General features: G+C 48.2%; 1 protein-coding gene across 19 annotated transcripts in view; it reads right to left on the minus strand.

Annotated features, from left to right (window-relative positions):
* Svil (supervillin) overlaps positions 1 to 13,266 on the minus strand; it is a 209,241-nt gene that overhangs the window by 20,814 nt on the left and 175,161 nt on the right. For all 19 annotated transcript variants that reach the window (XM_087207029.1, XM_087207036.1, XM_087207027.1 and 16 more), the window contains 9 exons: positions 11,041 to 11,130; positions 10,864 to 10,950; positions 9,542 to 9,710; positions 6,389 to 6,561; positions 6,068 to 6,223; positions 4,924 to 5,060; positions 4,018 to 4,165; positions 3,745 to 3,890; positions 1,670 to 1,845 (listed from right to left, as the gene is read on the minus strand). In XM_087207029.1, coding sequence (XP_087063155.1) covers positions 1,670 to 1,845; positions 3,745 to 3,890; positions 4,018 to 4,165; positions 4,924 to 5,060; positions 6,068 to 6,223; positions 6,389 to 6,561; positions 9,542 to 9,710; positions 10,864 to 10,950; positions 11,041 to 11,130 — 1,282 coding nt within the window. The remainder of the gene's footprint in view (positions 1 to 1,669; positions 1,846 to 3,744; positions 3,891 to 4,017; positions 4,166 to 4,923; positions 5,061 to 6,067; positions 6,224 to 6,388; positions 6,562 to 9,541; positions 9,711 to 10,863; positions 10,951 to 11,040; positions 11,131 to 13,266) is intronic.

A 13,266-nucleotide genomic window follows, 5' to 3' on the forward strand; every position in this document is an offset into this window, starting at 1 on the left:
AAGTGGATAAGAAAGGACCCCAATTCAGGATACAAAGACAAGGCCTTTAGAACAAACATGGCAGCCAGGCCCCAGGGCGCCCTCGCTCCAGCTCCAGCCTCTTCCCATTTGATCATGACCACAGTTTCTAACATCACGTCAAAGAGGCTGCCTGTTTCCAAGGGAACTGAGCAGCTAAAGCTCAGACTGCAAATACTCCTACCCTGTGCTCTAGGGAGAGCTAAATATCAGCGACCATGGAAAATCCAACTGCTCTGCGAGGCTGTCGGGGAGACACAGCAGACTGCAGCACAGGGGTCTGTCTGCCTCTTCACCCGCACCGACACTGGGCCGGGGGTCACCATTACATCTGGTGGCTGCTGCGTCCTCCTCTATCAGGGGTGTGATCTTGGCTGCCCCTAAAAGTCCCCCGGGGAGCTTATCAGACACACTGACACTGAGTGATGCTCACTAGAGCTGCCACACACCTTAGGGCTGGGCCTGGCATGTGCATTTCGTTTTTTAAGTCCTCCAGGGAGTCTGGGAAGAAAAGCTGGATACCAGGGAGTCAGGTGCTCACTCACCTACTCCCAGGTCTGTGATCACCCCACTCCCATCCCAAAGATAGACTGGCCATCATATAGACTCTATCTTTCAGCATTATTTTACTATAGCAAATAAAACAACCTAGCTTTCCTTGAAGTCCTTAAAACCCTGGCTGTTACAGTACTAATGTTAAATAGACATTTGCTTAAGAAGGGTTTAAAATTTTTCACCACATTGACATAATTTTCACTTTTAATTATTAAGGAAATACATTGATAATAAATTAGTAATTCAATTTTAAAATAAGAAACAAGGTAGGAAAGTTGAAATTTGAACACAGTTCTATGTTGGTTGGTGATATAACTATTCTAATTTATTATATGGCATAAATAATGAGAAATCATTTTTTTTTGGTCTGGTGGTTAAAAAAGCAATAATCCTTTGAAGGTAATAATTCTTTTTTCCCATGATCATATTTCTTAGAGTTAGTACATATTCTACTGATTTGCCAATTCAACTTTTTTTTTTTTGGTACTGGAGATTGAACTTGGGTCCTTGCGTTTGCATAGCAGGCGGTGAAACCACTGAGCTAAATCCCTGGCCCTGCCAATTCAACTTTTAAAAGCCCAGTCTGCTGTAGAGAATATTAAGACTGTCGTCATTATTTCAATAGCATTTCCTCCTCCTTTGTTCTACTCCAAAAAGTATGACCATCATCCTCTGCCAAATGAATGCCAGGACTCTGCGCGGCGCAGGTATGAAATTACTTTTGCACCTCCAGATCAGTGGCAGAGTTCCAGATCCCAGGAAGCTTTTCAGGACGGAATCTGTTTAAACAACTGCTGCTCGTCTGTCACAACAGCACCTGGAACGCGGCCGGGGGGGTCTACCATTGCTTCCAAAAATTAAGTATGACCCAAACGGCTTCCTGAAGGCTGCAATTCTATATTTACTTTGATTTTAGATGTGACTGATAAAAGCTAAAAAATTCTCATTTTGTGAAGATTCATAGCCCATGGTGTAGAACCTTCTATGAAACCGAAACCTTTACGTGAAGAGCAGGAAGTGCACGAGTGTAGCAAGACCCGAGGCCTGGGGAACTCTGCTCGCTGCCGCACGCATGGTGCCGGGGCCGCAGGGGTACCTGGGGATGAGCCTGTTGCACTCGCCAGGGTCCAACGGGTTGATGTCACAGTTCTCATAGTCAAAGGTTCCGTTCCATAAGTGTTTCGCCAGCTGAAAGGCTATTTTTCGCTGGGCTAACGTGACTTCTTTCCCATGCCACACGTACACTTCACTACCAAAATCAAACACCAGGACCTGGGGAGATGGCACAAAAGGCTTTGTTAGCTCAAGGGCCTGCTGCCGTGGGCTGGGACTCCATGGCCAGCGGGGCAGATGGGTGGTGATGCGGATCCCAAGGCGCAGTCAGTGCACACACAAGAAGGTCCCAAGCGCCGAGCGGGAGCCCTGGCCTTGTGGGGCGACTCCTTCTCCTCGCTGTCCCAGTGCCCAAGTTAATGTCTCCTCCTCTGAACGCAGAACTGCTTACTGTGGCTTGAATCTAAAGGGTCCCTGTTTGACGCATCATTGAGGCCTGGTTGCCAGTGCTAGGCTTTGGGAAGTGAGCGGCTCACAAGGACCCTCATTTAATCAATGCACCGATCCATAATTTCACGGCATTCATAATTCGATGGCATCATTGGGAGATGATAGAAACTTAGGAGGCGAGGCCTATTTGAAGGGAATGGGCCATGGGGGGTGACCTTGGGGATTTTAACTTGCCCTCAGCTTCTTCGTCTCAATCCCCAAAGTCATGGAGCCAGCTGACCATGGACTGAAACCTCTGAAACCATGAGCCAAACTAACCCTGTCCTCTGTTAAGTGTTGTTCTCAGGTATTTTGTCACAGTCACAGAAAGCTGCTAACACACCACTTAACTTTTGACTGACAGCCGAGCTGCATGAGTGTATCTTCTTCTCTTCCTCCCTCCCTCCCTTTCTCCCTCCACATTTGTTCATTTATTCATTTAACATAATAGAGATCACTTAAACATGCTAGGCACTGATGCATGTCAGTGATTGCTTTCCTCCTGCGGACAATTCCAAGAGCCTTAAGGGCAGGGATCACATCATACTTAGACTTCAACTTGGGGTTTGCTGAATGAACACATGAACATAATTTTATCCCTTATTTTTATGTCTGTGGTTTGTTCTACTTTTTATTCTTAAAATAATTTCTCCTTTTTTATTTTCAGCAATGCAAATTCTACTTAACTCCAAGCTAGGCTCAATTTTACTTTCTTTTAAAAGTTATTTCTCATAATTTTTTGTCTGTGATTTTATTCCCATCTAAATGTCCTTCATATCACATACTCAAACTAGCTTTGTGTTATATTTCTACCCAGTGAAATTTAAGGCCCTTTTTTATTTTGCATTTTTCCTCAACACTTAGAATACTTAATGGTATTAGAAATGTATGTAATTAATAAATATTTACTGATGTGAGTAGAAAAAACATCACATTATTTGGAAAATTATTGTTATACATACATGCATCTATTATTGCTGAATGTTAAGAACCAAAAATATTTTGCTTAGAAAATTCAAGAGATAGGGCTAAATAACACATTTTGCTTAAAATACAAATGTCTTCATGATCTACACCACCTCTGAATAACATTCTGATTCCTGCATTAATATTTCAGACGGAAGCAATAGTTTGAAATCCCACATAAATATCCTTTAAAGAGCTTCGGGGGCTGACAGGTGGTACTAAAGCTGGCTATCTTTCACTGGACACTTACTATCTATTTTATTGGACATCCCCAGGTAGAATGCTCTAAGTGTGTTGTCTTGTTGAAGCTCTGTGATGGTTAATCTTGTCTGTCAACTGGATTGGCTTGAGAGATGCCCGGGAGAGTGAGCACACTTCTGGGTGTGTCTGGTTGGGTCAGGAGGCTGTGACCGTGGGGACCATATCTGGTCTCGGTCCCTTCCTCTCTGGGTTTCCCTTGCTCACTCAGCTTCCTGGCTGCCACAAGGTGAGCAGCTTCCCTCTGCCAGGCCCTTCTACCATGATGTTTCTGTTTCAGAGCCAACCAGCCATGGACTGAACCCCCTGAAACTGTGAGGGCAGATGAACGCTTCCTCCAGGAAGCTGCCTATGTCGGGTACTTGACCCGGCAACAGGAAAGCTGGGCAATAATAAGCCATGTACCTCTTTTGGTTGTAGAAGGGAGCATTTGGGAATTTTTCCCCAGAAGTCGTCGTCAGGGATGAGTTTGTCATCCACCAAGCGGTAAATGCAGTTTGTCTCTATGATGGCTGCCTCATACAGCTCGTCTTCCTTAGGGTCACCAGCAGCTTTGGGGCAAGAACAGTAGGAAAGCATCACATTGGACATCAAAAAGCAGCTGGTTTAGAAGAATGGACCAAGGGAGCAGAAGGGAAGTTCAAGTCATGTCAGTCTCTGAAACACAGTGATTCTTACATTGGTAACTGGCTTGGCCACCCAGGAGCTTCCAGAAGTCTTTGGCTGCATGAGTGTGTGTATTAATTCCTTCTTCGATGGTTTGTATGTAAGTCGCTCGACAACCAAGTTCCCTTTTTGTCTGAATTAAAGTTGCAAGTTCTGAGGCCTGAGAGAGAGGGAGAGAGGGGGCGGGGTGGGGGGAGATCACCTGGTTAGAAAAGTCCATGGGTGGATGGAGTGGCATATGTCACAATCAGAGAGGAGAAACAGTGTATGTTTCAAAGGGAAATCTTGTGCCTACAGGCCCAGAGGACACTGGTTGTTGGCATCTCAATAAAGTCAAGAAAATGTAGCTGAAGAACCAAGGCTCAGCAATTTTTTTTTTTTTTTACAGTACTGTGGATTGAACCCAGGGCTCACATACGTTAGGCAACCACGCTGCCACGGAGCTGCATCCTCAGTCCTTAGTTTGTATTTTGAGACAGGGTCTTGCTAAGTTGCTCAGCTGGCCTCACACACAGGTGCGTGATGATGCGACTGATTCTTTTTAGAGCAATGGCTCTCAATCTTCAATATGCAACAGACCACATGTAAAGCTTTAGCCCCATTCTTTGGGCTTTGCCTCATGAGATTCTCTTCTGAAAGGAGTGTGCCTGGGATAAAGAGCTTCGAAGGGGGCCGGTTCCCTATTTTCACAGGTGTAGGAATAAACCCAGCACTTGAAGACTAGAGGTGCAGGTCAGGAAGCTTCTAAAATCCCCTCCTTGAGCACCCCATGCAAGCCTCTTTGAGTGACAGCCAGGAAAAGACTGCGTGAAGGGAGCATCCGAGTCTGGAAAGCTTTGCAAGGATCTAGAGCAGGCAGACTGGTCCCCCAGTGTGTAGAGGAGACGTCAGGGAAGCATCTTAGGTCCAGACACCCACCTTTGCCTTTTCGATGACATTTGCGAATTCTCCCACCCACAGGAAGCAGTGCTGGGGAGACAGCAGGAGGAAGCAATCCCCGCTGTTGAGGGACGAGGCACGGGGCTCCACCAGCCTGGTCTGCACGTGTCTTCTCCCTGAAGGTGAGACCAAGGTCGCTGTTTTCCCGGTACGAACAGGGCGGGGTGGCCCGTGGCTGAACATCTGTGCTACAGACACGCCCACCTCTGAAGACCCTGGGCTACTTGTTCCAGTGGGCGAGCGTGGCAGGCATTGGTGCTCACTTCCCGGGAGTGCCCGCCTCTGAGCACTGGGCTGCTCAGGCTGCACCCTCGACCCACTCGTCTCGGTGCAGCAGGTGAGTCCGTGCACTTTGCTTCCCCTCCAGGAAAGCTGCCAAGCACGCCCCTTCCTTCCCCAAAGCTTCCCACACCTGGCATCTCTGGTTGAGCTGCAGGGAGAGGTGGACCTTCCTCCTGGATGTGATCTCCTTCCCCAAGGGCCTCCCCTATAACTTATGGGGCATCTCAGTAGGAATCAGCGTGGAGGGAAGCACTGCCTGGTGCCTCGTTCAACCCCTCCCTGTCAATGAGCTGCTGATTCTGAGCTTTCCACGGTTACACACGGAGTGCTGTCTCCTCGCTAGGCTACGGGAATGAGCCCCTAGTTACGTCTTCAATATGCTAAAAAGGGTAATGGTCTTGCCCAGGTGGAGGATATTTCTTCCACCCACTTCCCCGAGGTCCACCTACAGAGTGGCCACTCGGAGGCAGAGAGGCCCTGTCCTCCCCACCCGGTGCCCCTGCTAGTCCTGTGTCTCCCCTGCTGGGGACAGAAAGGCACTAGGGTCTGCCTCCTGGGCTCCCGGGCGCCCGATTCCTCCCCAGAATGTGTCCAGTCTTGGCAGGGGGCCAGGGTGCGGAGCAGAGGCTGAGAGAGTGGAAGGAGAGGCAGCAGGTTCATTCCAGCTCCGTGCGCCTCAGTGGGCAAGGCGCTGCCTGCCTGGGGACTCTGAGGCGCAGGCACCGCACTGCTGCGGGGCATCTGCAGGGAGCACGCACACCACCCTCCCCGGCAGGAAAGGCCGCAGTCGGGGCTCCTGAGACCAGACCAAAACCTCTGGTCAGTGTGCACTTCCTCCTACCTTTAACCTGTAACAGCATCAGCTTCTTGTAGGGCACCGCGCTGTTGTTAGAGTTCTGCTCGGTCAGGTTGACGCTCCGCAGGCTGACGCTGCTGAAGTTTTCCTTACTGGCTAAGCCGGCCAGGGTCACTTCTGAGAAGTTGGAGTTGGAGGACACTGGGCGGGTTTGGAGGGGAGGCAATGTGTTTAGTGACATGGAACGTTTATAGTCAGAAATGACTCCTGCCCGCCCATCCGTCTTTAACGTTGGCTCAGAGCTCCTCCCTCCGCCAACCCTGCCCAGCTCCTCTGCTCCACTGTGTCTGTGGCTGGGATACCCACTCTTTTCCACCTTCATCCGCTTTGACTCCATGAAGGCGACATTCAGCCTCTGCTCCGTGTACTCCTGCAGGAGATCGTCTCGAGCAGCCAGCATCTTCAGAGGGTTTTTGGAAGCCTGCACCCGGCGCTTGGGCCTAACGGCCCGCTTGTGCTCAGCCACGGAGGACGTCAATCTGCGGGCAAAGCAGCACAGCCGCAGGTCTGATTAATCAGTTCCTGACTTCATTATAAGTCAACCCAGCACCTTCACATGGAGCCCTTTGTAGTCTTTTATTTTCTCACTAAGTAGCTAAGTTGTCCCAGCTGGGCTTGAGTTGCGAATGCTCCTGCCTGGGCGGCACAGTCAGCACAAAGCTTACAGCTCTTCCCACACTGCCCGAGGTGGACCACAGAGTCTGGGAGGTGCCAGGGGGTGAAGTCCCCTGTGTGGAGGACTCAGGGCCTAGCAGTCTCCTGGGCTCAGCTGGAGGGAGCAGTGCCTCCGGGGCCAGCGCTGCCACCGGCCGGCAGCTCTTAGGACCAGGGAGCCGTCTGTCCCTGTCACCCCAGGCCTATGCGCAGTTCTCTGTCTGGAATAACAGCTCTGCCCCTAGAGGCACAAACCACGGCCACCTCGCCGGCCAGACGTTCTCTTCACCACAGTCCTCAGTTCCCTCAGCCCTCACGTGAGCTTCCACTCCCCCGTGGGCCTCCGAGAAAAAGAACCACAACTCTGAATAATAGATTGAAATGAAACAGGCCCGCCGAGCCCCCCTGACCCTGGACTCTCCCACTCTGTGGGTGGGACAGAAGCGTGGGGAGGTGGCGGACTCAGCTTCCAAGTGTGCAGGGCTGTGCCTGAGTCTTTAAATATAACACCATGCTGTGTGCATCTGTGTGTGTGCTAGTGTAAACACACACACAGACAGGGGCAATTAAAATATATGATGACTGTTTAAATAAAACGTTCATTACAGGAAAAGACGCACTGCCATTAACCTCCCTCAAAATCCTCCCCCTTGCTTTGAACACACTTATCCCATTGTTCTTGTCGCTTTTTGAAGCAGTTCAGGAAGTCCTCCTTCATGAGTGTCTTTAGGAGTTGTGATAAAAAATACAGTGAATGCTACTGCTGAGTGCTGTTCAACGGAAAGAAGGCTTGTAACAAAGGACACTGTATGTCCTTATTGACCTTATCTATTGGATCTGGGACTGCGAGATTGCTGGCTGTCCTCCAAAGTCAGAATGACCATGGAACTAAACATTTTTGAATAGATTCAGGGCACAAAGGTAACGACAACACTGCAACTGAAGACATTCATGAAAGAGGACTTCCAGAACTACTTCAGGAAATGCAAGAACTGTATCTATAGGGACGGGGTTATGGCTTGTATCTAGATCTCCCCCCAAAGGCTTATGTGGTCACAGGTGGGCTTTTTGGAGGTGGCCAGATCTAGGGTGTATGATGCTGGGATCAAGGATGTGATTTTTTTTTTTTTTTTTTTTTTTTTGGTACCGGGGATCGAACTCGGATCCTTGTGCTTGCAAGGCAGACGACAGAACCACTGAGCTAAATCCCCGGCCCAAGGATGTGATTTATGATGTGATGCTAGAGTTAAGGGTGTGAGTGCTACCTGCCCTAAGGGTGGACAGCCTGGGTAAGATATAAGGGGCAGAAAGAGGGTCATCACTTGTTGCTTGTTGTTGCTGCCATTTGTCTTCGGCTGCCTCCTGCCTCCTCTGTCTGCTCCTCCACCAACCACCCTGCCTTGGAGCCAGCCAATTACAGATTGAAACCTCTACAAACTGTGAGCCAAATAAAGCTCTCCTCCTTTAACTATGGCTGTCGGGGATTTTGTCTCAGCAACAAGAATAAAGTAACTAAGACAGAGGGGGAATATTTGAAGGTGGATTAATGGCAATGTATCTTTTACTGTAATAAATTATTTTTAATTTAAACATTCACTATATGTTTTGATTACACCTTGTATATGTTTAAATTATTAACGATATAAACAATAACACCGAGAAAGGGAGAAGGTTGAGTGTACACAAGCTCCCCAAATATTATGTTCAGGTTGAAATGGCATCTTGTTCATTTTTCAAAGGTAAGAAATAGAAACATGCCGACTGAAACAAGCTGGACAAACTGAAATATGCAAAAAGTGCATTAGGAGCAGCTCACAGAAAACTTGTGGAAGAGGCGGTCACCCAGGCTGTTCTGTAGGAAGGGAAAGATGTGGCCAGGCCTGTGGGCACAGCCCGCCCAGCGTGCACCCTGTTGCTAGCGACAGCACCAGAGTTTCCCTCTGAGGAAAGCACCTCCCCACGCTCTGCACAGCCCGGCTCTGGCCAGTCCTGTCTTCTAACTCTGGGCTGGGATGGGTGTGGTCTGGAGGGCTGAGGGTGCCACTGAGCAATGCACAACACACGTGGAGAAGCTGTGGGTGCTGCTTGGCTAGGTAGTTGGGATGTAGAGCCAGAGCCACCCGGGGTGCTGGGGTACTGAATATACCCCCATGAAAATGGCCACAGAGCGACCACATTCCAATGAGCCCCAGAAGCTGAGGTCACACCCGCACTTTCCAGCCCGTGAACCCCTAAAGCCCCCCACTCCTTTCTTTTGCTGACGCTGGTTTGACAGGGATTTTTCTGGCCCCAGGAAATGGCCAGAATCCCAGTACCATGGTGACGCAGCTGCAGTGGCCTTGTGATGTTCTCACATAAGGAGAGCTCTGTGGCATCTTGAGGAAAGCTGCAGATCTACTGATTTCATACCTTATTGCAAGTGAAATCACATTCTTTCTTGATTTTCTATTTACTGGTGTTAATTTGAGCTCACACCATCCAAATAGTTTTCGGATGTAAGAATTCAACATGTCAAAGGGAACAGGTGCAGGAATCTCTGTAAGTGGTGTTAATCTAAAAGGTGCACAGCAGCGTTTGAGTTATGTGAAAAATCCAGTGACACCATCTTTATGGAACAGGGCTGGAGCAGGTCGGCTTCATGTGCCCCAGCACCGTGCAGCTGGCTCCAGAGTAACAGTGCCGCTGTCAGGGTTTTTCACTGCAGACAAAGTAACAGGGCGATGCAGGTCTGCTGTTCCAGGACCCTGCAGGGCCGTGAAGGAGGCCTGTCTCAGTGGAGGAAAGATGGAGACCGAGGTGACTCACTTGGGTGCATAAGGATCGAAAAGAGCATCAAAGTCCTCGTCCAGCTCCACAGGGCTCCTGGGTACGTTGTGATCCACGCTGCGGTAAAATTTGGCAAAGGTCTCATCGTCATCCAACTTCATCACCTCCTTAACGGATTTACCCGTGACAGTGAGCACCGTTTCTCCGACTATCAACAAACAAGCGAGTAAGCAACAGCAGAGTTCTATAAAAACAGTCACTGAGGCTGTCCCTTGCAATAAGTGAAAAGTTTCCATCGCCCAGGAGCAAACCCGCCCAGGGCAACGGTGGGGCAGTGGCTGCCCTTGGGGCCCACAGTTCCACTGAGCCTTTCCGAGCCTCACCTTCTCCTGCAGGAGAGCTAACCTCTGCCTCATCCCATTTAGGGGTCAGCTAAGTTTTTCTGCAGAAGATCAAGCAAGAAATATTTTAGGCTTTGCACAGGGAGCCACATGGCCAGTGTTGCAACTACTCAGTTCTGTTGTTCTAGTGCAAAAGTGGTGACTGACAATAGGGTCAGAAACAGCCACAGCTGTGTTCCAATAAAACTTTATTGAAAAAAGCAGTGAGCACTGGCTTTAGCTGCAGCCGTTGTTTGCTAACTGTGTCCCAGATCACTGTTACAGGTCCGCGTTGTTGGCATTCCTTTCCTACCAGGTCAGGTACGATCGTACACTTTTATACTGCTGCTTTACAGTAACTGTTTTCTATTATTTTCAACCTTCTAGGGGTCACTGTAAATAACAGCGATTCCCAAGGTCTAGTATTCGATAAGTTTCATGTACTGAACATTTTTAACCAAGAGATAAAAGGCTGTTTCTGCATATTATTCTTTTGTGGACTTTATTGACTTTTGCAATGAAATATTTATCTCAGTATCTATATACTAACATTTTCTCTTAGAAATCATTTGTGATTTCAAGAAAGAATATCAGCTTTTTCGATACATACAATGGGAAGTTTATGTAAGATCACGTTGATTTTGCATATTTATAATTGTTTTCACAGCTAAAAGCACAATCACTGAATTCCTAATTCTGATCCGGAGACTGCTGAAAGGTTTAGATTCAGGAACAAATGCGTTATTGGGAGACGGGGAAATCACAGCTTGGTACACTTCATCAGGCTTGACCCAAACTTTACTTTTTGAAAGATAACAACAAAGATGATGCTTACCTAAGAATTAGTAAATCTATAGTAGAAGGGTGACAACTTAGTGAGGAGAAAAAGCCATCAATCAGGATTTGGGGATTCTGAGATAGGGCAGGATTATTTAGGTTTTCTTAGCCAACAAAGCCTCCCTTCTGGCTTCCCGTATGTACCTTTGTTATTTAGCCTTCTTAGAAAGGTTTCTAGCCTGTCCAACTTCAGGTCCGATTCCAACTGCATATCTGGTCTGGCTTCAATATCTAAGCAAGGGGAGACCATCGGTGAGAGCCTGTCCTTGGAGACGCCTCCAATCAGAAAATCAGGCCACAATGAGCTCCTTGGTGACTCACCTTCCCGAGGCTTGGAAACTGGTGTAGTGCCCCTCAGTTTGCTGCCAAGAGGGGACGCTACTGGGGTTATGGCCGTGGGTGACGCCAAACCTGCAGGCAGATGGTGGAGCAAAGACTTAGCATCTTAAAATCTCCCCTGGACCCCGGTCATCCCCATGAGCCCCAGTGCAGACTACAACTTACAAGAACTTCTGCCTGTACCTGTGCACGCATTCCACACATGGGTGTCTGGCAGGTCCCACAGCTGCGGGGCAACTGCCACTGCACACAGGGTTTGTTGTTCCTGACGAGCTGATGTTCCAAAATGAATGACGGAGCCATGGGAAAGCTTATCAGTGTTGTGTAAATGGAATAAGAGTGTGCAAGGCAATCAGAAGACAGCCAAACCAATGGAGTTCTCAGTTCTGAAGGGTGGGAGGTTCCACTGATGGGGGGGAGCGAGCTGCACCATCTCCCACAGAGGAAGTTAAGGTAAACTGCATCACACTTGCCACCAGGCAGCCCCAGCCCTGGACGTAAGGACAGTCTGGCCTTGTGACGTTACACAAGACAATGACCCAAGGGCGCTGACCTTTGAGAAGACACTGGAGAGTGAGCGTGTGGCAGAGTGATCTGTGATTGGTGGAGGCCCACACTCGTCTCTGGGGTGGCTGCATGCTGGCGTGCTTTCTAGGTGTGCACCGAGAGGCAGGATGGGAGTCTTCAGAAGGGCCGAGAGGAAGGGGCACGTGAAGGGGAAAGAAGAATTTTGGAACAGAGATGGGATCCAGGTGGAACAAGAAAACTTCATGAAGACAAAGTTAAGTAATTTTTCCTAATTTAAGGGAGGAGATTGGAAAGGGAAGTAATGAATGTGTTTATGAAGAACACAATGTTGATGTTCTCCTCCTTAGGTGACTGACTGTGCCCCTTTAAGCATCCTGAAGAACACCCAGAGCTTACATGGACCACTGTCATTTACAAGGGAAATTCAGAGCATGAGTTACGCTGCTCCTTCCTCCTGTGAGCTGGCAACCTAAGTATCATAGCATAAAAACCTTAAGGAAGAATGGCAATAAATGGCTTAAGTTTTAGGTAATATTCTGGAAATACTTCTCAATTTGGACATATACTTGTATAGATCCATTTGCAAATATACTGTATTTTAAAATTTGTTTCAGTTACCAGATCTTCAAAGGTTTTCCATGAGAAAGCAAGCTTTCCTGAAAGATTGTAATAGAAGCCAGGAACATCGTGAAGTGGAAGAGTTTGTGAGCAGAGAAGTCGTGATCTCTCAAGCTAATGAACAGGACTCAACTCGGAAGGCTGATTTACAAAGCAAACAGCAGAATCTGCCCTTCTCTTTCTGTGGACAGGGCAACTCCCACACCTGCTGCCACACACCCCTGCTGGCCACCCAGGAGGTAGTGCACCAGGAGGTCCCAAAGCTGAGGCAAGACACAGTCCTCTTCCCAGCGGAGAGATGTTTCCCTGATGAAGGAGAACTTACTGATTCAAGCTACAAAATATTAAAACAAACTGAAGCCCTCTTCATACTTGTTTTCAATGACTTCCAGATGGAAGGAACGATGATCAGTTCTCTCTGGGAATATTTTCACATCTCTCTATTCAAAAGTATGCTTTGGAAAAAAACAAAAACAAAAACAAACAAACAAAAAAAGCCAGGGATTTAGCTCAGTGGTTTTGCTGCCTGCCTGGCAAGCGCAAGGTCCCGAGTTCGATCCCAGGTACCAAAAAAAAAAAAAGTATACTTTGGGGGCTAGGGATTTAGCCCAGTGGTGCCGCTGCCTGACTCGAAAGTGCAAGGTCCTGAGTTTGATCCCCAGTACCCCCAAAAAAGGATGCTTTTGAATATCCTTCTTCCAGGACAGTCGTGGAGTACCACACAAACCATGAGGAGTGCTAATTGTTCCGCAGAACCCAGGAGCATCAGAGGGGGAGAATGCTTTAGGGAAGCTGAGGCACAGAGCTTCCCGGGTGACGTGGAATTGGGGTTCAGCACGTGTCCTGGAGCTCCCGACAGGGGTCACTCCGGTGGCACCACTGGGATAGGCAGACTTCTCTCTGTGGCTGTTGTGTACGGGCTGCTTTGCTCTGCAGTGAATGTAAGCTGGGTGTACTGCAAATAAAAATGAACTAAAAGTTCAACTGAAACATATGACCCAGTAGGATCACAACAAATAGTAGAAAAATGTGATACAGGTTTTTTTTATTAGATTAAAAGTT

The sequence above is a fragment of the Heterocephalus glaber genome, unplaced genomic scaffold (genome assembly GCF_053883595.1).
Source record: "Heterocephalus glaber isolate CG9 unplaced genomic scaffold, H.glaber_assembly_v1.0 deba00000738, whole genome shotgun sequence".
Taxonomy (NCBI): Eukaryota; Metazoa; Chordata; class Mammalia; order Rodentia; family Bathyergidae; genus Heterocephalus; species Heterocephalus glaber.